Source organism: Aotus nancymaae, unplaced genomic scaffold (genome assembly GCF_030222135.1).
Source record: "Aotus nancymaae isolate 86718 unplaced genomic scaffold, 86718_ANA_hifiasm-v0.15.2.pri h1tg000007l, whole genome shotgun sequence".
NCBI classification, from domain to species: Eukaryota; Metazoa; Chordata; class Mammalia; order Primates; family Aotidae; genus Aotus; species Aotus nancymaae.
In genome coordinates, this window is record NW_026988418.1 from 25,035,029 (window position 1) to 25,059,614 (window position 24,586).

Below are 24,586 nucleotides of genomic sequence, written 5' to 3' on the forward strand. Positions count from 1 at the left end.
GTGACTCTTCTTCCTAAAAAGACGGGGAGTCTAGAATAGAGGGGCTTTCAGGAGTAAAATCAAGAAAAGTGACAAAGGACCTGTATGCTGGGCAGTTGTGCTGTCCTATTTCTTCTAAGATCAGATTTTCATTATTTCAACTCAGTGATTTTTCTTTATCTTTAGACCTATATGATGTCCAAAGACTTGTATTTTTTTTTCTCACCTTATTTTCTAGTCAAGTTTTGGAGCCAGCAGAAGTGGTTTCCCTGTCTTGCTCCAGCCTCTCTCTGGGTTGACATCTCTTTCTCTGTCTTTCTCTGTAATTATGAATCCAGGTATTGCTACTTACAAATCTTAGAAGCTTCTACTTTGTATGATGTTTTCATTTACTTAAATTGCATATTTTTCCTTTTATGCTTCTAATGGGATGACAGAACTCATTGAAGTATAAGAGGTCAGTGTTAATACTTTGAATGAAATAGATTCTTTACATTAATAAAAAACTGTATGAACAATCTGAATTTTTAAGTGCTTGAATTTTTATGAAGATCTTATCCTGGAGTGTGTGTGCCCCAGAGCATGCCCCTTCTATAAAGACTAAAGAGAAAACTACGCATGCCAAAGAGAATTCCCAGTTTGAGAAGAAGCTGTGAGATTCTTGATATGTGCATTCTTTTCAGAATTGAAGCATAGTGTGTTTTGAAACATTTATCTTCTTTGGTGTTTCAGGTTGACCACAATGTGGATATCAATACTGAAGAAGAAGATGATGGGGAATTAGCACTGTGGTCTCCTGAAGTCAAGATTGTTGAACTAGTAAAAGATCGTAAAGGTTTGGGATTCAGCATTTTGGATTACCAGGTATAAGAACCTGTATAGAGGTGTTTTCTTTGGAGTGATTGGTTTATGTTAAAGTTATGTGAAGTTGTAATTGTTTAAGACACCTATTGACTTAAGCAAAACTGAATTCCAAAGATGGAATATTATACTACTTTCAATTGTTATCTTTAAAATTAATGGCTCCCTTAGTGAGTAAAGTGATGGATTATATAGGAACTGGACAATAAGGGAAGCAGTAATTATATATCCATCGGTGCTTTTAGAGATGGGAACTTGATGAACTTGTTTATATGGAGGAATTTTATTCCTTGGCTTTATTCAGATATATTTCACATACCATAAAATTCACCCATTTTAAGCATATAGTTTAGTCGTTTTTAGTATATTCACAGAGTTGTGCAACCATCACCACATTCTAATTTTAGAACATCTTCAACACCCAAAAAAGAAATCCCGTACACATTAGCATTTGTTCCCAATTCATACTCTCCTCTCCCTCCCTGTCACATGAAGGTTTGTAGTTTAGCTTACCTATTAATTTCAATGTGTGCTTAAATAAATAGAAATGTTCTTGGTGAAGTCTTATATTGCATTTATATTAATACATAATATCTATGTATTTATATATTTATAGCTACTCCAATTATAACTAGGGTAAAATTACTGATACATTTGGGGGAGGGAGATGTAAAAGGTCACAACAAGACATCTATATGTTATACAATTCTACCAGTTACTGTCATATATTTAGACTGCTGATTATTTGGGGGAATTAAAATTGTTGCCAAAAAATCTCTCAACTTTTAAGATGCATATTTTACTACTTTAGTGCTGCCTAAACACATTGTGGTTTAGTAAAGCAAAATGTGCTCTATTAAAGCACATAAAATGCCAAGTGATATTAAAAAATCAATTCTTTTTTTAATATAATAAGGCAATCAGGAATAGATTAAAAGAAAAATAGTTTGAGCATTATATAGGAATATTAAATTCTATTTTTTTTTTTTGAGATGGAAGTCTTGCTTTGTCACCCAGGCTAGTGTGCAGTGGCACGATCTCAGCTCACTGCAACCTCCATCTCCTGGGTTCAAGTGATTCTCCTGCCTCAGCCTCCTGAGTAGCTGGGATTACAGGCATCCGCCACCACACCTGGCTAATTTTTGTATTTTTAGTAGAGACAAGGTTTTACCATGTTGCTAGGCTGGTCTTGAATTCCTGACCTCAAGTGATCCGCCTGCTTTGGTCTCCCAGAGTGCTGAGATTACAGGCATGAGATACTGTGTCCAGCCTAAAGTCTATATTTTGGCAATGTGATTTAAGTTTACTGAAATAGATATCTATTTCATTTTTGCTGGCATATTTCTGTGCCAGATAGCCCTCTTCCTTATTAGAACTTCTCTTTGGAATATTACTGAATGATAAATTGTTGATTCCAAATATTTTGGGAAATATTTTTATCAAAAAATCTGAACACAGTTAAGCTTTTGAAAGTTTAGATATTGGTTAATATTAGGGTATATAAAACAAATGGTGGGGACTCTTTTTTTCCTCCTCATTGTAGCTATATTACCTAGAACCACTAGGTGGTTAATAAATATTTGCAGAATGATTTAATAAAGTTTAAGCTAGCCAAAATGAGGCCTGACCTTTATTTTTATTTTTATTTTTCTGTTTTGAGCCAGAGTCGCACTCTGCTACCCAGGCTGGAGTGTAGTGGCACAATCTTGGCTCACTGCAACCTCTGCCTCCTGGGTACTAGTGATTCTTGTGCTTCAGTCTCCTGAGTAGCTGGGACTGCAGGCACACACCATCATGTCCACCTAACTTTTCTATTTTTTGTAGAGGTGGGGTTTCACCATGTTGGCCAGGCTAGTCTCAAACTCCTGACCTCAAGTGGTTTCCCCTGCCTCAGCCTCCCGACATGCTGGGATTACAGGTGTGAGCCACTGCATCCAGCCTAGGTTAGCCAAAATTAACTGGAATTGAATGAACAAATTTAGTGGGAATTTGATAATTGGGATTTAATTTAGAAGACACCTTTCAGATGTGGTTTTAGATATTCAGGTATGTTTCCATTTCTATTATTGTAAGAATCTATATATATTTGCATTCTTACATAATAAATATTTATATCATAATGGTTGCTCTGATGCCCTTAAATTACATTATTAAGTTTTGTATTTGGAATAGTGCACATACTAAGGCAGAGAAATGTTTTAGAACTTAAAATTCAGTAAAGGATGGAAAGAAAAACTAGATAATCCTTAAGAACTTAATTACTACTTAACAGGAAAACCCCCGTCTGAGCTTTACACTTAAAAATACATATAGTCAGTTCTAACTGTAGAATTTTTTGTTCTTCATTGCTACTAATGGTATGTATTGTAACTTCTATTGCTTTTTGAAAGTTTATTTTAAATTTATAAAATTCTGGGATTTTCCTTTTCATCTCATTTACCTCACAATCAGCAGCATACATACTGACAATTGTTTCTGTACAAATTATATAATTTTCTGCCAACAAAGGATTAGATATTCTTTCTGCCTTTGTGCTTCTTAGTTGATAACTACTTTGATTCAAATTAAAGGGCTCATCTTACTTACTTCACAGCTAAACCTTGGGGCGGGGAGTGGGGGTTACATTCAATCCTAACTTGAATGTTTTTCTTAAGTCAGTCTTAAGTATACTTAGAGATGTGTACAGCACGTTTTCACCATTTGTCAGTGGTACCTAGAACTATTATCTACTGTGACATTTGGATGACAGGTAAACACAATTCAAATTTGGTTTTGGACAAGTCAATTAATGTGTTATACTGTCCTTTGTTGTAATTAGGTAATAAATTCTAAAGTTCAAAAATATTTTTTGCAAGGCCAGGCAAAGGTTTAGCAAAAACCATGAAAGGCCATGTCCCTGGCTATTATTGTATTCAGTGTGTGCTGTATGAATTTATTAGGTAGCTGAGTAGGGCCAAGGTAGATTAGGCCTAGTATGTTTAGAACAAGATGTACTGCAGAAACATTTAGCTACAGAGAGAAAATATTAGTAGAGTGGGAGAACTTTTAGGTTATAGAGGGCTTACTTAGCAATATTGAAGAGATTGAAATTTTACTTTGGAATATTGCATTTTAGTAAACTGCTTTTCTCATGAACAGCCTTTTCTCTAGAATAAGAACTTCTTGAAGAGCCTAACAAAATTACATGCATTTATTTCACCAGTGTTTATGTAACCTCCTCATTTATAAAATAGAGATGCTAATCTCTAGCACAAAAGATTGTGTGGATTAAGTGAATTAGTGTGTAAGAAAATAGGAAATGTTATGTTATTATGGAAATGTATTAACAATTACTCAGTTTAGAAAATAAACACAAAAGTTTTGATACTGTCTTCTCTTCAAAGACAGCACCATCCTATGTTTGTACTCTATCCATTTTTAACTCTCTAGATTAGAAAAAATAATAAGTAGATGCCTTTGTTTAGTGAAGTCTAAATTTAATGTTAAAATTGCATTCTAAAATGCAGCCAATTCTTGATAAGCCATATGTGAATTACCCAGTTGTGGATTATTGGCCAGAAGTTTGCTTTTTATATAAATTGAACTGAACTTTAGGAAAAGAGGCCAGGGGCATTGGCTCAAACCTATAATCCCAGAACTTTGGGAGGCCAAAGTGGGCAGATTGCTTGAGGCCAGGAGTTCAAACCAGCCTGGCCAACATGGTGAAACCCTGTCTATACTAAAAAATACAAAAATTAGCTGGGCACGGTGGTGCACACCTGTAATCCCAGCTACTTAGGAGGCTGAGGCAGGAGAATCCCTTGAGCCTGGGAGGCAGAGGTTATGGTGAGCTGAGATTGCGCCACTGCACTCCAGCCTGGGTGACAGAGCCAGATTCTGTCTTTAAAAAAAAAAAAGGTAGGGTAGGGGGAAGATGAGTGAGCAGTTAAAGGAGCTTGAATTAGTCTATAGAACAATAGGGTAGCTCTCCAGACGGTCAGTGACTCAGAATATTGGTGGAAGTTGTGTAGCTGAGTAGAGGAAAGAGGTTTACCTTTATACCTGAAATGAACAGTTGAGTCTGATACACAGTTCTACAACTCAATCATGTGGCCAAAGTACAAAGTGTGAAAATTCATTTCATGAAAGACACTTTCAATTAGGTTGGTTCAAAGGCAAAAGAGAAAGCAACAAGGAAGACAGTAAATATGATTAGGTTATAAGTTTCTTTCTTAGATTTTAGGGTACAGGTAGTAGCTTTATTGGCTATTATTTGAAGAGATAGAATATTTGTTAGTTTCAAATATGCCTAACCACTCCAGATAGTGCTAGTTAAAATCCCACTCTGTATGTGTGCCATATTAGAAGATTCACTGATCCATATCATGCCTTACAGGATTGTATCATGGCAAACAATGGGATGTAATTTGCCAAGAGCATTAATATTATGGCTTACCTCTGTTTCTAAGCAACAAAACTCTTCAGAAATTTGGTTGTAAGTTTTTATACTGTAATTTCTTGCCTGTTTGTAGGTGAGGTTTTTATATTATGCCTTAATTAACTCTGTCTTGTTTCCCTAGTATTTATGTGTAATGTCTGTATTCCTTAGACTATTGTCTCTGTGGAAGGTTACTTATGCACACACTAGTATTAATACCAATGTTGGGTAACATTTATTGAGTGTTTACTGAGTGCTAGATAATGTTCTAATTGCTTTACATATAATTAGACCATGTATTCCTCACACGAACCATATGAAAGAGATACTCTTATTCTTGTCATTTTAGAAGTGAAGAAACTGAGGCACAGTAAAGTTAAGCAGTTAGTCCAATTCATACAGGCAGTATATGGTAGAACTGGAATTTGAACAGAAGCTGGGGCCCAGGTCTCTTTTTTCTTTCTTTTTCTTCTGCCGCCTCCTCCTCTGCCAGGTCTGTGCCTTTAACCATCATACTATACTGCTCTTTTCTTTGTGAGTACTATTTCCATGTGCATTTTATTATGGGGCATCCCTATAATAAATTTATTACAGAAGACCTTTTTGTTTTTCCAGCTTGTGAAAAATTTCATATCTTAAAAACTAAGCTACTAGATAGTATTCTCATTTTTCATGCTTATATGAAAGTTTAGCAAGTATTAAAAATTAATATAGTGTGCTCATATGCATTGTGTAAGAGCTAGTTTTTATTGCTTCAGAAGAAAATCATTGCAAGTTTAAGAATCCTAAACTAGTACAAGTAATTTGTTGTGGGTTAATGTTCAGTAATGAAGCAATTATTAGGTAGTCCAAGAGTCTGTAATTTTTAATTTCTACCAAAAAGCTTGAAAAAAAAATTAGAACTCTATGGATTTTACCTTCAGTTGACCTTATAAATTAAACATGGCAAGTAGGTATTTTCTGGTGTTTTGATTTATGTTGAACTTTGAATAACCCCTCATGATTATAATTCAGTGGAAATGTTTGACATTAGCCAATTTTTGAACATTAGCCATGATATTGCCATCCTTGGTACTTTTTGAATTTCAGTGATTTGGGAGATTAAATTTATTAACCAATAATTCTCCTTCCCACATCCTCTTCCTCATTTCTCTCCACTCTTGAGTGACTCAGTTTTTGCCAAAGCAGATATTTTTGAAATACTATTTTTATCTCTCTCAAACTGTGAGAGAGATAAAAATAGAAAGCATGATAACATAGCCACTGAGAGGTGATTCATACGTAAATACTGTTAGTAATGCTTTAACAATTTGTTTGAAAGACCGAAGGCAAATGGCAACTCAATAAAAATAGTGGAAATATTCCTCCCTTTAAAAATGGACAGTTATTAATTTTTCTTAACAGAGGAAGTGGGTTATAAAACCAAAATATAAAATACTGCAGTGTTACTGAGTCTTGGATATAGTATGCCTTAGTATTTGTGCAAAAAATTTACTGTGTAGTTTTGACTGCCTATTAACTCTATTAGAATTCTCTTTTTAAAAGATTTATAAAAGTTGTAGGAAGGGATTGCATACCTTTCACGTATATCTTTAAGTTGTCTTTTTCCTTATTTACGACAGAATGACTTTCTGAGCACACACTGAAAATGTTTTAAAAATAGGTAATACATACATATGGCATACAAATTCAAAGGTGTACGAAGATATTCTGTGACAAGTAAATCTACCTCCTTACTTCTTTCAGGTAAAAAAAACCTGTTTTTCTTGTCCATCCTCTCAGAAACACTTTATATATACATGGTTATATAAGTAAGTTTAATTTTAAAAAATTGTTGTCATATAAATGGATTATATCATACACCCTTTAAGGGCTCTGTGTTTTTTTTCTTAAAATTATATGCTCTTTCACTTTGGTATTTATAGAGCTACCTCTTTTTAATGACTGCATAGTATTTTTATTGTTGATGTACAATAATTTATTTAAACAGCCTCCTGTACCCAGTTGGTAGGTATTTTAAGTAAGGCTTTAGTGGATATTTTTGTGATACTCTTTTGTTAAAAGGTGGGAATAAATCTTGTGTTAGGTAGGTGATAAATTTCTGAAAGTGGAATTGCTCATCAGAAGAGCATATTATGTCTTTTAAATTTTGGTACATATTTACCAGCTAGCTTGCATTTAACAGTTTGTGAGACTCACATATGTTTAGACCACTTAAAATCAATCCTTTCTTATATAAAGTTATTTCTTTATTCAGATAATTCTCATGGAAGATAGTATAAGCGGGTGTGTAATTCATGAATTTGCTAATGGTTTTCTATGATGTGGATAGATAATTGATAGCAATATATAACTATCAATTTTGTTTCAACTTTATATATGGCAGTAATTAATTTATTGGCTTTTGTAGCTAAGAGGGCATAAAGTATTTACATTCGGACTATGGTATTAGTGCCCAAAACTCTATTTCTATTTCTTCCACCAAATTTTATTTATTCTTTTTTCTTCTTCCACAAATTTTAATCTTGTTTCACTTTTTTTTTTTTTAAGAAAATTTAGCTTTAAAGTGTTGGGGTTGTGGAGAGGGGATTAGGACTTTAATTTTTACCAAGAGATTTGAGAATTTGGGTAAATGCTAATATCAGTATATACTGTTCAATAGCCTATGCAAGCCTGCTATCTTTATGTTCCTCTTAGCTAATCAGTTTACAGAATTTAGGATTTAGCATTTGATGGGTATTGACATAATTCTAACACATTAGTAGTATATGGAATGGTAACATTATAAAGTCAGGTATAAAACCATATTATTTCCAGAATCTAAAATATAAAGGATAGGCATGTACCGTAAGTTATTATGCAGTTTCACTTTAATGCTCAAGGGATCTTAAAACATGGCCACTGGCATCTGGGTTTTTTTTTTCCTCTTGCTTTTTTTTTTTAAAGAGTTCGTTGGGTCCACTTCACCCATGTAAGATATTGGTACTGAGCAAAATGCAGTCAATCTGCTACTAATGGCAGTATCTGTAGTCATGCGGATATATCGTATGCCTTACTGTTGAACACACCACACAGCTGCATTTAAAGGTCACTTTTTGCTTAACAGAACTTAGGGGAACTGATAAAGGCTACTTTTTGCCCATCCCTGATTCCTACATTTATTTTTATTAACATCAAAGTTCTGTAAGTTCCAGTGCCAACTGGTCCGAAGATTTCTTTTCACAGGGGATTTGCTTCCTTTCGCTCTATGGGAAAGTTCTATATCCTTTAAATCATTTTAAGCTGCTTCATTTGAAAAATAATTCTTAGTGGTGTGCTCATGGAGTGGATTGATTGTGGCTACTGAGGAAATTCTCTCATGGCTTAAATATTGCTTTTCAAGCCTGCGAAGTGGGTGAATGAAGGGAGCCCACTCCTGGTGTGTGCAGTTTGTAGTGTGCTCAGGATGACGACTGACTTCCAAAAACCTCAGTGCAGCAAGACTAAAGGCATCAGGAGACCAGAAGCCACTTAATAAGAGATCAAAGAGGCTGTGTGTATATCAGCTTGAAATCCAGATAGTACAGATCAAAAGCTTGCCTTAGTGAGGCAGCTGCAGGGGGATGAAGTTAGCAGGAGGCCTCAAAGATCTTAAGTCAGGCCTGATGTTGAACTTTGCAAGGATTTCATGGCTCTGGAATACGAATTTGGCAAAAAATCCCATTGTGTCTAGTGGGGGCAAAGGAGAATAACGGGCAAGCAGCAAAGGCTTGTCAGCTGGGTGGTGCTTTCTCATAGGGTAGCTTTCATTTTAGCACATGTTTATCCATGCAGTTTCTGCTTCATACTCAAAGGCATTGCTGAGGAGGAGAGGTTCCTGAAGATGGTGAATCTGCAGTATTATCTTTAGTAAGTATTTCAGAAATGGCCAAACTATAAATATCAGTGTTTTTGGAATGGCCAGAGAGAGCTAAAATGTGGGCATAAAGGTGCTCAGATTTATTGCCATACCTGGTAATCACATCTTTCCTGTGAAGTGCTCAAGATATTCCAGGAAGGGTGTGGGTATCAGCCTGGCTATGCATCAGTCTCTCATGTAATTAAAAAAAAGAACAACTATTTTTTTAAAAAAGTAAAGAATAGGAATAGTTCATTTAAAGAAGAAACTCGGTCTCTAGAGGTGTTTTATCACCAGTCTTCTACCTGCAGCAATGGGTGTGTTTTGGAGTTCCCACTTGAGTGTGATGTGGGTATTAAGAACCTAGATAAAGTCATAGCCCCTCCTAGAGTGTGCCAGAGTGATTGAATCAGATTAACAAATAGTATTGGGAATCTGTTTGTTCAAGGCGTGGTGATTTGTGCTGCTCCGCCCTGTTCGTGGGTGTCGTTTGGAGCAGGCAGTGATCCGGAAAAGCCAGGCTTTCCCAGTGAATGCCAGGAAGTGGTGCTGCCTCCTTCACTTAGCAAATGTCTAGTCTGTGAATGATGCTTGGAAGTGGATTGACTTGACTGGCTGATTCTTACACACCATTTGTAGGGCTCAAGTTTCCCTTTCACCCCTTCCCTCTGTATTTTATTTTAAACTGATATTGCAGTTTTTTTTTTTAGATGGAGTCTGGCACTGTCCCCCGGGCTGGTGTGCAGTATGGCAAGATCTCTGCTTACTGCAACCTCTGCCTCCCAGGTTCAAGTGATTCTCCTGCCTCAGCCTCCTGAGTAGCTAGGATTACAGGTTCCCACCATCATGCCTGGCTATTTAATCTGATAATACATTTATCAGTATAGCACTGTGAACACATGGTATGGTTGAGCACAACCTTACGAGTCAGAAAGGGCCCAAATGTCCAGGTTTGCATTCTGGCTATACTCCTAGGACTTTGGCAAGCTTGTTAGTCTTTCTTATTCTCCATTTACTAAAATGATAATATCTAAAATAGAAGTAATATTTGCTTTATAAGGTTACAAGGACTAAATAAAAAGATGAGTATAGGTTGGGTATGGTGACTCATGCTTGTAATCCCAACACTGGGAGGTTGAGGCAGGAAGATTGCTTGAAGCCAGGAGTTCAAGACCAGCCTGGGCAACATAGTGAAACTGTCTCTACAAAACCAAAAACAATTTAGCCGGGCATGGTGGCATGCACTTATAGTCCCAGCTACTCGGGAGGCTTGAGCACAGGAGTTCGAGGCTGCAGTGAACCGTAATCACACCACTGCACTTCAGCCTGGCTGACAGAGTGAGACCAGGTCTTAAAAAAAAAAAAAGAAGATGGATATAAACGCCTATGTTTTTCTTAGCACAAAATAATCAGTGTTCCTATTATATTTACTAAAAAATGATGATAATGATGATGAAGATTTTCGAAGATAGAATCTGATTACAGATTTGTTATGTTTGTTATTCATTCTCACCTTTAAAAGATATTAGCCAATATGGAGACTGTAAAAATGAAAAGATATACTCCCCTTCAAGATCTTATATATAATAAATGTTTGCTGAGCATCTCTTCTTCCAGGTATTGTTCTAGGCATTGGGGAGCTAGCAGTGAACAAATCAGATGAAGTCCGTCCTCATGGAGTTTAAATTCAATTTGGAGTAGACAGAGAGTGGACGAATAAGCATATATTACAACATAATACAGAGAACAGACTTCGTAACAGCTCTGTGCAATATGTTATAATTTTAGCAATGGCGAAAGTAAGACTAAAAGACTCTCTGAGTGTTATTTCTTGGGATCCAGAGAGGTCTTATGGGGGAATTGAGGTCTGCTGTGTGGACAGTAAGGGATTGGACGTTCTAGCCGCAGTGAATAACCCAGAATTAATAAGTTAGTCCTGATTTCATGTCTTTATTTTCTTTCTTAACTGAATTGCTTAATATTTTCCTAAACTTTCAAATTTTATTTCTTTTAATGAAAAGTCATTTGAAAACTTTGTGTTATGATTTTTTATTTGGAAAACATGGCCATAGGTTTAATAGCTAACAATGCTTGCTGTACTGCTTACAGTTCCCTCTTTTTTGAGCTTTTACTTCCCTTGGCTTCAATTACTTATGGTCAACTGCAGTCTGAAAATATTAAGCTATTTTTGAGAGAGACCACATTCACATATATTTTATTACACTGTATTATTATAATTGTTCTATTTTCTTATTATTAATCTCTTACTGTGCCTAATTTATAAATTAACCTTTATCATAGGTGATATGGTTTGCCTCTGTGTCTCTACCCAAATCTCATCTCAAATTATAATCCCCATTTGTCAGGGGAGGGACCTGGTAGGAGGTAATTAGATCATGAGGGTAGTTTCCGCCATGCTGTTCTTGTGATAACAAGTGAGTTCTCACAAGATCTGATGGTTTAAAAGTGCGTGGCAGCTTCCCACTTGTTCTCTCTCTCCTGCTGCCATGTAAGATGTACCTTGCTTCCCCTTTGCCTTACGCCATGATTATAAGTTTCCTGAGGCCTCCCTAGCCATGCGGAACTGTGAGTCAATTAAACCCCTTTTCTTTGATAAATTACCCAGTCTCAGGTAGTTCTTTACAGCAGTGTGAAGATGGACTAATACAATAGGTACGTATGTAAGGGAACAATCATAGTATATATATAGCTTGGTACTTTCTGTGGTGTCAGGCATCCACTGGGGGTCTTCGAACGTATTCCTCATGGATAAGGGGGGCTACTGTACTCTGAGTCAGGCACTGTTTAAAACACTTCAGGTATATTGACTGATTTAATCTTCTCTACAACCTCCAGGCTACAGGGCCTGTGATCATTTTTGTTTTATGGATAAGGAAAACTGATGCTGAGGTTAAGGCGTTTGCTCATAACCACCCAGTTAGTAAATGGCACTGAGCTCCTGAGTGTGTGGTTTTGTCAGGTGCAGTCTGTAGACCAAAAATAACACTAATTCTTCATAATTATGGCTCAACTGAAAGGTGATAGAAATTTCTAGTTATTTTGTCATTCTAGAGAGACATACTTAATATAATTTTAAAAGCTTTTCTTCAGATTATTCTTGAACCCTATGATCCCTTGCCTTTACTCTTCTCACCTGGCCAGAACTCTTCACTGACATAATATTTATTTATTTATTTTTGCCACCCGAGAGTATAAACTGTGTACTTTACCTTGGATTTCCTAGCAGGACTCTTTGGCCTTTTTCCTGTACGGTTTCAAAGTTAGCAAAGTTTTAATTCTACATTTTGTGTGCTATATATCAGCTTTGGTTGACCTTTCAAGGAGTAGAAAGAAAAGAGCAAAACACTGCAGAATCTTTTCTAAAGAATGAAGGGCATCCTGTGACTTTGATGTGGCTGTGTTGTCAGGCAGTCTCCCAGTGTAGAGATGGCTCCCATCTTACAGTGTCTGCTCAGGGAGAATGAAAACTGAGGATGCCATGCTGTTCTGAGCCTCTGTGCATTCGAGAGGTTATAGATCTGCATATCTGGAGGGCATAGATTCAACCCTATGTTTTCATATTTTAATATTTGAATGTACCATCATGAGGTGAAGGGTTTAGCAGATGATAGCATTGTTGGTCTAAGTCACATATGCTCAGTTGAATTTAGAGGGCAGTAAATGGGATGGAAACTGTTTAACTCCTGAAACCCGTATGTCCTTTTAACATTTTTTCCATCATCATTTTCATAGTAATAATAATAACATTACTATTACTATGAAATTTATGATGGAATAGAAGTTATTACTATGAAGTGATTACTATGGACTTACTAAGCATATTACATGCCTTGTTGAACACTTTTAATAACTGAAATCTGTACTATTGTTATTTCCATTTACAAATCAGAAAAATCTTCAAGATTAAAAAACTTGATCACTATCATTTGGCTAGTATTTGTGTTTAGGTTAAGTTGACAGTGATTTATTTAGAAAATTAAAATAAATTCCAAAATTGCAAAGCTTTAAACTTTTATATGTCTATACTTTCCCTGCATCATAATAACTTTCAACTAATATAATTTTCTTCTGGAAGATAATGGAGTATTTCTTATTTATAAATTCATATTCTATACTTATAAAAATCATAAAGTGTACATAACATAAAATTTACCATCTTAACTGTTTTTAAATGAATAGTTCAGTAGTGTTAAGTATATTCACATTTCAACTAATGTAATTTTTGTTATTTTTTAGAGGGAGTCTTACTCTTGCCCAGGCTGGAGTATACTGGTGCTATCTTGGCTCGCTGTAACCTCTGCCTCCCGGGTTCAAGCAATTCTCCTGCCTCAGCCTTCTGAGTAGCTGTGATTACAGGTGCACACCACCACACCTGGCTAATTTTTTTTGTATTTTTAGTAAAGGTGGGTTTCGCCATGTTGACCAGGCTGGTCTCAAACTCCTGGTCTCAAGTGATCTGCCTGCCTTGGCCTCCCAAAGTGCTGGGATTACAGGTATGAGGCACTGTACCCGGCCACAACTAATGTAATTTTAATTGTGCTTGAGTACTACTGTCTGCCTGGTGGAACCCCAGGCATTTCGGCAAGATGATGGGGCTTTTAGATAAAGGACAGTTGTATGGTTTGTTTTGTTTTCTTTACAACTAGCAAACTTCCTGGACCAGGAGTAGCTGGTAACCATGTAAACAATTACAGCATGACATAAAATTTTCAAGAGATGAAACATCCAAGGAATGTATCTAATATACAAAGAAGTTACTCAGTAGGAGACCAGAGGGGGATATAACAAAGGAATAGTCTGCAAGAAGTGATTTCCATGGGACTCCTGCTTAAACCATTTAAGATATTGTGGTGCTTAAAATAGGTTTTTAAAGTCCTAAGCTTTAAAGGATAAAAGTATGTGCAAGCTTATGTCTTTTTGTTCCTCTTTAGAATATATTTTGATCTTTTAGCAAGTTTCTTTGTCCACTTCTCTTCCATTTTACTTTTTATTGCCTTCTGTGCTGTGCTTACTCTGTAGCTCTGGGACCGTTTAGTTCTATGTCTGATGTGTGGAAAAATCTATTCTTACTGCCTAATAGTATTTAGGAAGTAATAAGACACGAGGAGCCAGGAACCATATCAGTGTAATCTATCTTGAGTGGACTGAATGTATTTTGTGGGCACTTACTTTGAACATGATGGTGTTGTGGTAATTGGTATGATTAGTGTAATACTTTGCTATATTATAAAATAGTTAAAAATGGAGTTAGATGTTAGGTAAGATAGCTTCTTCATTATTCATTAGAATCAATTAGTTATTGCTTCGCATTCACTATAAATATGTTTATTTCTCTTTCCCAAAAGTAAATGCTTAGCTGATTGGTCAAATCAGAAGATAGTCTTTTGAAATTATTAATTATACCCTATTGTTTTAAACCAGAACTGTTCTTGTGATTTTAATTCAGCAAATGGTTCCTGACATGGCTTTTGTTGCTCGGAAATGGCAAAGGAAAAAGAAAAGGTGTTTTAAGACACATTTTATTGAAAAAGGACCCATGCTGTCATATGTATTTTTTTTTTTTTTTTATGGTGGAATACCCTTTTTGAGTTTTGTGACCCAACTGTACATCAGTGTCATTGCCGATGCAGTGTTTTGAATTAACTTATATTTTTCCTTACTTTTTATAGTGGTTTTGTGAATGTTTGGATAGAAATTATGGACACATTTGAGTCAAGATACTCTTGTCAAATTAAGTTATAGGATTTTAGAGTTGAGAGAAGGGATCATAACTAGTGTATCCAACTTTTTCATTTTACGTTTGTGAGGAAACTGACTCAGAGAAATGGAGACACTCATGAAACTGTACACATCCAGGTGGGGACCAAACTAGGGCTCAAAACTTGTCTCTTCTAATCCACACTCATCCTGCCACTAATGGACTGAATAGCTGTCTTCATTGTTTCCCTCTCTTATATATCTTTTCTCTCTCTTTTTAAAAATCTTGGAATTTCTGTTCTCTGACATTACGCACAATGAAAATTTTAATTCATGCTAATGGTACCACGAAGCTTCTGCAGATTACTGTTTTCCTTTTTCCTTAAGGTATATAAATCTCTCTCTGCGTGTGTTTATGTTTGTAAAAGAACATTTCCTTTGTCTCTTTTACCCAGTTTCTTCTTTTGCCTACCTCCAGAATGAAATAGTTGTCTCCCTTTTATTTATTTTTAATGTTTTTTAGAGATGAAGTCTCACTGTATTGCCCAGGGTGATCTTGACCTCCTAGACTCAAGTGATCCTCCCACCTTGGCCTCCCAAAGTGCTGGGATTACACGTGTGAGAGAGTGTGCCCAGCCGGCTGTCTTCCTTTTAAACTTAATGGTTTCTTCCTACATTCTCTATTTTAGCAACTTCCTTGAGGTCTTGCTTTGAAAATGTATTTAGCTGTTAATTAATTTAGATTTTAACTTAATACTCCTTAGTTCAAATAATAATGGCCACATTTAAGAGTATACTTTTCAAGAAGCCAATGTTTGGCTACCTGCTGTTTTCATAGTTTCCTCAGTTGAACATCATTGAGTTGGAATAATTCTCTTATCCAGTATTACATAGTTAACTATGTTGTCCAGAAATCAGTGTCTGTAGTTCCTTTAAAATTATCTTTGAAACATACTTTCTCTTAATGAAATAAAAACAGATATCTGTGGAATGAAGCTTACAGCCTAGTTTTGTAGTGATATGTGCTGTAGCAGTGAATTTATTGATTGGTAGATTGTTTCTTTTCACTTGTAGAATACTTTTTATTTCAGAGTTGATTAAAGTTGTTTTGCTAGTCCTTCCTTGGAATCATTTCATCCTTGTCAAGGATCTCTGTAATACAGCCATAGAGCGGGTATTTTGGTGTGGTGAACTATGCAATCCAGCCTAGAACTTTAATAATATACCATTAGACTATATAAATTAGGCCAGGCACAGTGGCTTATGCCTATAATCCCAGCACTTTGGGAGGCTGAGGCGGGAGGATGCCCTGAGCCCAGAAGTTTGAGATCTGCTGAGCAACATAGGGAGACCCCATCTACAAAAAATAAAAGTTATTTAGCTGAATGTGGTGTGCACCTGTGGTCCCAGCTACTCAGGAGGCTGAGGTGGGAGGATTCCTTAAGCCCAGGAGGTGGAGACTGTAGTGAACTGTGATTGTGTCACTGCACTCAAGCCTGGACGACCGAGTGAGACCCTGTCTCAAAAAAGAAAAAAGACTCTATGAATTAACCAGATTTCCTCTCAGGAATTTAGTTGACCAACTTTATGTTTAATACACTCAGTCGACAATAAGAGTCACAATTGATCCATCTCTTTGTCATCCTGCTGTGTGGTCTTTAAATTCCTATCCTGTTATTTAATGTTTTTAAAAGTTTGAGTGTTACATACAGAATAGATTTTTTTGAAAAACAAACCCAAAAGATATTCTTCATTTTGGATGTAGTTAAGTCTTTGTTACACCTCATGCTTCTTTATTGGGATAATACTGCAAAGCATATAAATGTTAAATATTAGAACAATTCTTGATATGTATCTCATGTTCTTATTTCCTAAATACCTCTTCCTGATGCATTTGCCAGTTTATTACATATGACATTTTTCTTGTTAATTCCTTCTGTCTCCTCTTTATGTCACATGCTCTGCTTCGTGTCTTTTCACTGAGTTTGCCGTGGTAGGCTGGATTTGCAGTCTAGGTTTTGGAGCAGTTTCACAGCTAGAGCTCTCCACATCTTCGAGCTGATGTCTGTCTCTGACAGAGCTACATGTCAGCTGAACCACCTCTCTGCTCCAGGTGATGCCCCTGCACTCTGCCTTAGTTTATGTGAAATCTCTTTGATCTTTGGGAATGTACACAAATACTCATATAATACATTTTATAGACACATCAGAAACTTTGAAACCCATCCATTTGAGCATAATGATTATCACATGTTTGAATTCATTCATGTAAGGGTGTTCACATGCCCACCAAATGAATAGATTCTTGAGAAAGTAACTGTACGTTGAAATTTGGCAAACAAATGCATGTTTTACCTGTACATGCAGGCACACTGCACATTCTGTACTCTCTAACTTTTCATCTGCTAGGTACTGAAACATAAACCTCTAGTGGCCAAGTGTGATATTTAAGGGATTCAGTTTTATACACTTTTGTAAGATGATAAGAATATCTTCTAACATATTTGTCTTCTTTTGACATTCATTCATTTAGCAAATACTTAAGTTAGAGAAGCAGCATTGCTTAGTGTGGCTAAAAGCACAAACTCCGGAATTTGACTGGTTTAATTTCTGGCTCTGCCATTTACCAGCCATGTGCTTTGGTTAAGTTATTTAATTTTTCTTAATTTTCTCACCAAGAAAGTGGGGATAATGATGATACGTACCTATCTCATGATGGTGTGAGGATTAAATGGGTTCAAATAAATAAGATTCTTAGAACAGACCCTGGTATGGCAAGGACTTAGTAAGTGTCATCACCTATTGTTATTCGTATATGATGGAATGTGGGTTTTGCTTTTGGAGTACTTGTCGTCCAGTGGGAAGAGAGAAACAAAATAGATAGTTATTCGACATTTTAACTACTCTTCAGCGCCTTCTCCGTGACAAGCATTGTAGTAGGCCCTGAAAATCAGGCAACAAATAAGCAAACACATTCTTGGTCTCATAAAGCTTACTTTTAGTAGGAAGTAATTTAGAGAAGTCATTTACAATAATCTCAGTAAAATGTAAAAAGTGTTTTAATGAAGAAAATGCAACAAGCTGTGGATACATCTAACAGGAAGACCAAACTAATTCTAGAAGGTCAGACAGTAAAGGAGATATATTATGACAAATGCTGTAATTGAAGGTCTTGTTAGGTTTAGGGATATCACAGAGTAGGAAGTGCTTGGGTCTTCAGGGAGTAAGGGAATGCTTCTCATTGGAGGAGACACTTGAGCTGACTGGTGGCAGAGTCTAGACAAATGGCAGTGGGTGAGGGACAGCATTCCTGGCGGAGGGAATGACTTGCATTATGCCATGCAGCATGACAAGGCATTTCACAATACCTGGATTTCTGTGGTCCTTTACTGTCTTTACTGTTGGGATTAAGTGTTGGGCAAATGGGAGCAGGCAGTGGTACATATGGGGCGAGTGAGAGACGAGACAGAACTGCCGTTCTGAAGGTTTTCCTTTCACGAAGAATAAAGGAGTTAGGACTTTATCCTGAAGGCAGTGGGTGTCCCTGAAGTTATTTTAAGCAGAGGAGGAATTATGATCACCTTTTTATTTTTAAAGACACGTCTATTATCTCTGTAGAAAATGCACTTATGGGGGCAAGATTAGACACAGGTAGACCTATCAGCAAACCATAGCAGTTGCTCAGGAATAACGAGAAGCTGAACCAAGGTGGTGGCAGTGGAAATGGAAAGGAAGAATCAGAAGAGATAAGAGATAAAAGGTCAAACTGACATGCCTTAGTGAGCAACTCAATGGAAGGGTGAGGGGGAGAAGAAAAAGCTTGGGTGTGTGCTGATGCCACTCAGAGGATATAGGAGGAGAAGGGTCTGTCAACTTGGATTTCCCCAACATCAAAACATCCTATGTTCATAATAAACGTCAAACATTAGCATCACTTGAAGAAACATTAAAAATCCATTTATCCACTTTTCTTGAGTCTGGCTTGTTGATTTTATTCACTTAGGAGGCAGAGCAGTTACGTGGTTCACCAGGATTTCCTGGCTGAGTAAGAAGGTGTAGAATTCAGGTCCACACTCCTGTCTTCACGTGTAGTATTCTGATGAAAGTTTGCTGTTCTTAATTAATTATAGGAGTTTGATAATAAATATATATATTTTATTATACTTTAGGTTCTGGGGTACATGTGCAGATCATGCAGGATTGTTGCATAGGTACATACATGGCAAGGTGGTTTGCTGCCTCCATCCCCCTGTCACCTATATCTGGCATTTCTCCTCGTGTTATCTTTCCGCAACCTCCCCACCCACCATTGACCCTCCCCTAGCCACCCCTAAACAGACCCCGGTGTGTGATGCTCCCCTCCCTGTGTCCATGTGTTCTCATTGTTCAACACCCGCCTATGAGCGAGTACATGTAGTGTTTGGTTTTCTGTTCTTGTATCAGTTTGCTGAGAATGATGGTTTCCAGATTCATCCATGTCCTTACAAAGGACAAGTTTGTGATAATATTTTTAAAAGATGTAAGGATCTGGCTGGGTGCCTGTAATTCTAGCACTTTGGGAAGCCAAGGAGGGTGGATCACTTGAGGCCAGGAGTTTGAGACTAGCCTGACCAATATGGCAAAACCCTGTCTCTACTAAAAATACAGGAATTAGCTGGGAGTGACAGTGCACACCTGTAATGTCAGCTACTCGGGTGGCTGAGGCATGAGAATGCAGCCTGGGTGACAAAGTGGGACTCTGTCCCCCCAAAAAAATGGTGTAGGGTACAACTTTCAGAAATTATCGGGTTGAACCAAATATATCGGGCACTATTAGAGCATGTATAATAATATAAACTTTTTGAGTAAAGAGGAAAAGAATTCCTTTTGAAGACACTATCTCACATAGTGTGTTTCTCATGTTCTATGATTGGTCTTTAGTGCCCTCTATTGGCTGTTTCGTCTAAAGCAGCATCTTGATTCTTAAACACAATGTTCCTTGCAGTGTTATCTACCAAAAGAAATATAAGAGATTTTAAAATTACAATGAAAGGTGATAAAAGCTGACGGGGACTTTGTTTTTAGTAGGAAGACAGAATAATTTTAGTAAGATGCCGTCAAGGGCGTGCACTTTGGCAGCACATACACTACAATTGGAATGATACAGAGGTCAGCATGACCCCTGTGCAAGGATAACATGCACGTTTGTGAAGCACTTCATATATATCTATGTAAACAGGCCTGGGTGCCTAGGGGTTGGGTAGGGGTTTTGAGAAGTATCTCTATAACATTTTGTTTGCTATAACATGCACATAATATTGTAGACTGTATTTGCAGAAAATGGACCTTTCTGATAAGAAGCAGCCTGTGTCAGGCTGGTTTTCGAGCATTTTTATGCAGCTAAGCCTCAAGAATAGCAGCCACCCCAGTAGGCAGTAGCAGCTGCTGTTTTTCCATAGGGTGGCTGCTGTATGTGATGTAAAGGAAATGAAAGGAAATGACTGTTACTCATTAAAGCGATTTCATTCAGCTATGTGGGAAATCACAGGCAGAAAAGTCATCATAGAAAATGAAGCCCAATTATACATAATGGGGCATCTTCAGAGGTGGCTCATTTGTCCCCTCCCTGCCCCCCAAATGACAAAGGAGCTGCCTTTGGGTTCTGTCCTCCAGGAAAAGAGGTGGTAGATTAGATTTAGTGTTTAGAATAACTAGCGGTCTAAACCTGAATACGTTTTAGTAAGCAAGCACACCTGTCACTAGTTTGAGGTCTAAAGAAGGCCTCACTTTGTGTAAATTAGTACTCACCATGACTTTTCTGGCAATAAGGGAAATCTATTCATCTTTCAAGGGTAGAAGTCTATTTCTATTTCCTTCTGGTGAATCTTCCTTTAAAATGTTCCTAAAGTATCATGCAGTAGGTTGCATTTTGAAAACCTACTCACCTATTTGGGTTAAAAATAATATTTTTAAATTTTGGTGTTATATGAAACTGCAGAGATTGTTCACAGACAACTTAGTGCAATCATTTATTTGCTTTTGGTAGATTTTGCTGTTGCAGCTTTCTCTAAGAAAGTGTCGAAATTGTTAATATGAAGGAATGTTAGCCGCTGTGCCTTTTATGAGAGGAATAAGCTATTATGTAGTCTCCTTCCCCCGCAATAAAAAAGCCTTTCATCAAAAACTGACATCCTAAATGAAGGAAATAATTGTACAGCTTATTTATTAGTGTGTCAAACTTAAAATGTAATGGTTTCACATTTCAGGATGAAAAGTGTGTTGTGATTCATGGTTGCCAGTGACAAAATAGACAGCTCTTTTATATTACGGTGTCGATTGCCTGCTGATATGCCACTGTACTTTCTGGTTCTCTTCTGTTCTCTCCCTATGCAATAGCTCCCTCTACTTGAAAATACTGGTGTAATTATAGTTTCACACGACTTTATTAGTGAGATCCCCACACTCCTTTTTACTTGTAATCCTCTTCATAAATACGTGGTGGCATACATCAGAGCATGTAAAAAGGACTCCTGACTGGGGGTAGAAAGGCAAGGTTAGTTGCAAAAAGCAAGATGTTACATTTGAAGACATTCTTCAAGGAATTAGCTATGTAGCCTTTTTTTGATTTAAATATGGTGTATTTGGTTAAAATTCCATGTAGTACTTTGAAAATGAACGTTGATGTCTGAAACACAGAGGCATAGAAAACTGGATCAGAAAACTTCAAAAGAATCATCAGCCGCTTCAGACATAGCTTTTGAACTTGGCAAATTCTTACTTTGCTAATTCCGAAGTTTTATAATTCCCACACAAACCTAGCAGTTTTTCTCCACTTTCCCTGGAAGAGTTTGAGAGAGGCTAGAGTGGTAGAATCTCAAGTTACAATATCTTGCCTTGTGGAACAGCATGTGCATAATGAAACAATGGGAGAAGCATAGAGAAATCAAAGTGAATGCTGCTGTGTTTGGGATGTCATTATTTTTTCTCCCCCTTGCTAAGTTACTACACCTCCACTGTTAAGACAAGTTAAGAGACTCTGCCATGTGAATATATCTTTCTTCTCCATTTACAGCTCTTTGTTTCTTCTCACCATTATGATGCAGAGCAAGCTGCGGAATGTGGTGGTCAAGAGTAAGGACTTAAGAGCCAGACCGCCTGGTTGGATCCTGGCTCTGCCACGCATCTGCTGGGCGATACTGGCTAGTTTCCTTAACTTACTGAGCCTCGGTTTCCTCATTTGTAAAACACAGACAGTAAATCTACCTACATTCTAGAGTTCTAAGGATTAATTAGTGATTGTCAAACCCAACATATAGTAAGTGCTATATATCAGTTTGTTTAATCAGAATACAATAGTGGTGATATAAATTGGTTTTTATTTACCAGATGTATTCATTGAATATCAATGTTGTCCTCAGTGCTTATCAAGAAATATGGGGCCCTCCCAGCGGGTGAGAGAGATCTGTACATTGCTTTTGTTCATAAATTCATACTTACTATATATTGGAATAGTTGTGACTTAAGGGCACTATATCATAATTTTAGGTCATATTTTTTATAAATATACTTTGGAAAATATAGTGGAATCTTCCATGGTTTCCATGTCTTTTCTGGAATTGCATGGTTTTATAGGAGGATTCTGTACTACTGGTGAAGGCATAAGAACGGAGTATCATTTCCCATATTATATTTATGATTATGTTAATGCTTTTCTTGGAGCTTAATTATGGCTCCAGAGGACTAATAGATAGGCTTATCTTTGGCCCATCATATAACTGTGCTTGAGAATGTCAGAGAATCTAGACTCTTATGGTCCAACTAAGTATCAATCACCACAAATTTTAACAGGAAATCTGTATGTTTTAGGCACTCAGACATGCCACTGAAATTGTTAAGATTATATTTTCACCTTGATACAAGCTGATATTTGTGTGATGTTTTATGCATTTATTTTTAGGGATAGGGTCTTGCTCTGTCACCCAGGCTAGAGTGAACCATAGCTCACTGCAGCCTCGACTTCCTGGACTCAAGCCCTAATCCTTCCATCTCAGCATCCCCCGCTCCACCCCCCAGGTAGCTTGGACTACAGACACACACCACCACACCTGGCTAATTTGTGTGTATTTTGCGAGATGGGGTTTTCTCATGTTGTCTAGGCTGGTCTTGAACTCTGGGCTTAAACGTTCCTCCCACCTCAGCCTCCCCAAATGCTGGGCTTTCAGGCATGAGCCACTGCACCTGGCCTTTTAATTTTTTTAACTTATTTTTAAACTTATTTTAAAACTTATTTTTAACTTATTTTAACTTATTTTAAAACTTATTTTAGAGACAAGGTCTTGCTGTATTGCCTAGGCTGATCTCAAACTCTTGAGCTCAAGCAATCCTCCCACCTCAGCCTCCCAAGAAGCTGGGATTATACAGAAGTATACAGACATACCTGGCTTAGAGCGAGATTTTAATTTATTTTTATGTGTTTAGAAGATTATCACCAGAGTGCTAAACACATGAAGTAAGTGGTCCAATGAGATTCTTGAGTCAACGCTGTCCTAAGATTGCGTATTTATTTTCAGGGCATATACTCATCTTTCCTCTTTGCTTGATTCACAGGACCCTTTAGATCCTACAAGATCAGTGATTGTGATCCGCTCCCTGGTAGCAGATGGAGTAGCAGAAAGAAGTGGAGGACTATTACCTGGAGACCGCCTGGTCTCAGTCAATGAATACTGTTTGGACAACACCTCACTTGCTGAAGCTGTGGAAGTACTGAAAGCTGTGCCACCAGGCATAGTACGCCTTGGCATCTGTAAGCCTTTGGTGGTGAGTGTTGCATTTTATTAACATAGGAAGTGATAATAGTATAACAGTTAGGAACATGGATTTTGGAGACATAAACCTGACCGAGAATTTCTTTTCCACTGTTTACTTTGTGTGTGACCTTGGGCAGGTTTCTTAATTTCCTTGACTTACAATATCAGAAAAAATAATGCCTACCTCATAGGATTTTGGGGTTTAAAGGTGATATTCATTAAATGCATAGCATATTACTACATAAATACTAGCTGCTAATGTTGCTAGTTCTACTACTACCACTCTTATTACTGCTTTCATCTTCATACTTTTAGCACAGACTTCTAAGCTCTCAGCACATTTCTTATATGCAAATTTTTATTATTATCATTTTAGAGACAAAGTCTCACTCTGTCATCCAGGCTGGAGTGCAGTGGCACAATCTCAGCTCACTGCAACCTCTGCCTCCTGGTTCGAGCGAATCTTGTGCCTCAGCCTCTCAAGTAGCTGGGATTACTGGCGTGTGCCACCATGCCTAGCTACTAACTTTTTGTATTTTTAGTAGAGATGGGGTTTCACTATGTTGGCCAGGCTGGTCTTGAACTCCTGAGCTCAGGCAGTCCGCCTGCCTTGGCCTCCCAAAATACAGTGAGCTACTGTACCCGGCTATTCTTATATGTGAATTAAAATAAGTATTTGTCCATTTTGACTTTCATTTGGGAATGATGTCAAGATGGTATGATAAGCTGAAATCCTGGTAACTATAGCATTTCAATCATATAACAGTGATATTTTAATATACTTTTCTTTCCATCAAAGCAACTTGTAACTCCTAGCAACAAGAACCCCATCTTGAAGTCATCTTGTTGCTTTATCTTATGGTCAGGTTGCTGCTTATGACTGAAGACCCCACTACAGTTATGGTGCTCTGGAGGCCTCTAATGCAAAAAACAAACCAACAACAACAA

At 37.2% G+C, this 24,586-nt stretch overlaps 1 protein-coding gene and 1 non-coding gene across 11 annotated transcripts in view; both read left to right on the forward strand.

Annotated features, from left to right (window-relative positions):
• The window catches only part of PATJ (PATJ crumbs cell polarity complex component), a 399,000-nt gene that overhangs the window by 79,183 nt on the left and 295,231 nt on the right, over positions 1-24,586 (forward strand). For all 10 annotated transcript variants that reach the window (XM_064372414.1, XM_064372417.1, XM_064372415.1 and 7 more), the window contains exons 17-18: positions 712-843; positions 23,439-23,648. In XM_064372414.1, coding sequence (XP_064228484.1) covers positions 712-843; positions 23,439-23,648 — 342 coding nt within the window. The remainder of the gene's footprint in view (positions 1-711; positions 844-23,438; positions 23,649-24,586) is intronic.
• On the forward strand, positions 19,957-20,058 carry LOC135273479 (U6 spliceosomal RNA). The gene has a single exon (XR_010341275.1). It is a non-coding gene; the product is annotated as a U6 spliceosomal RNA (small nuclear RNA).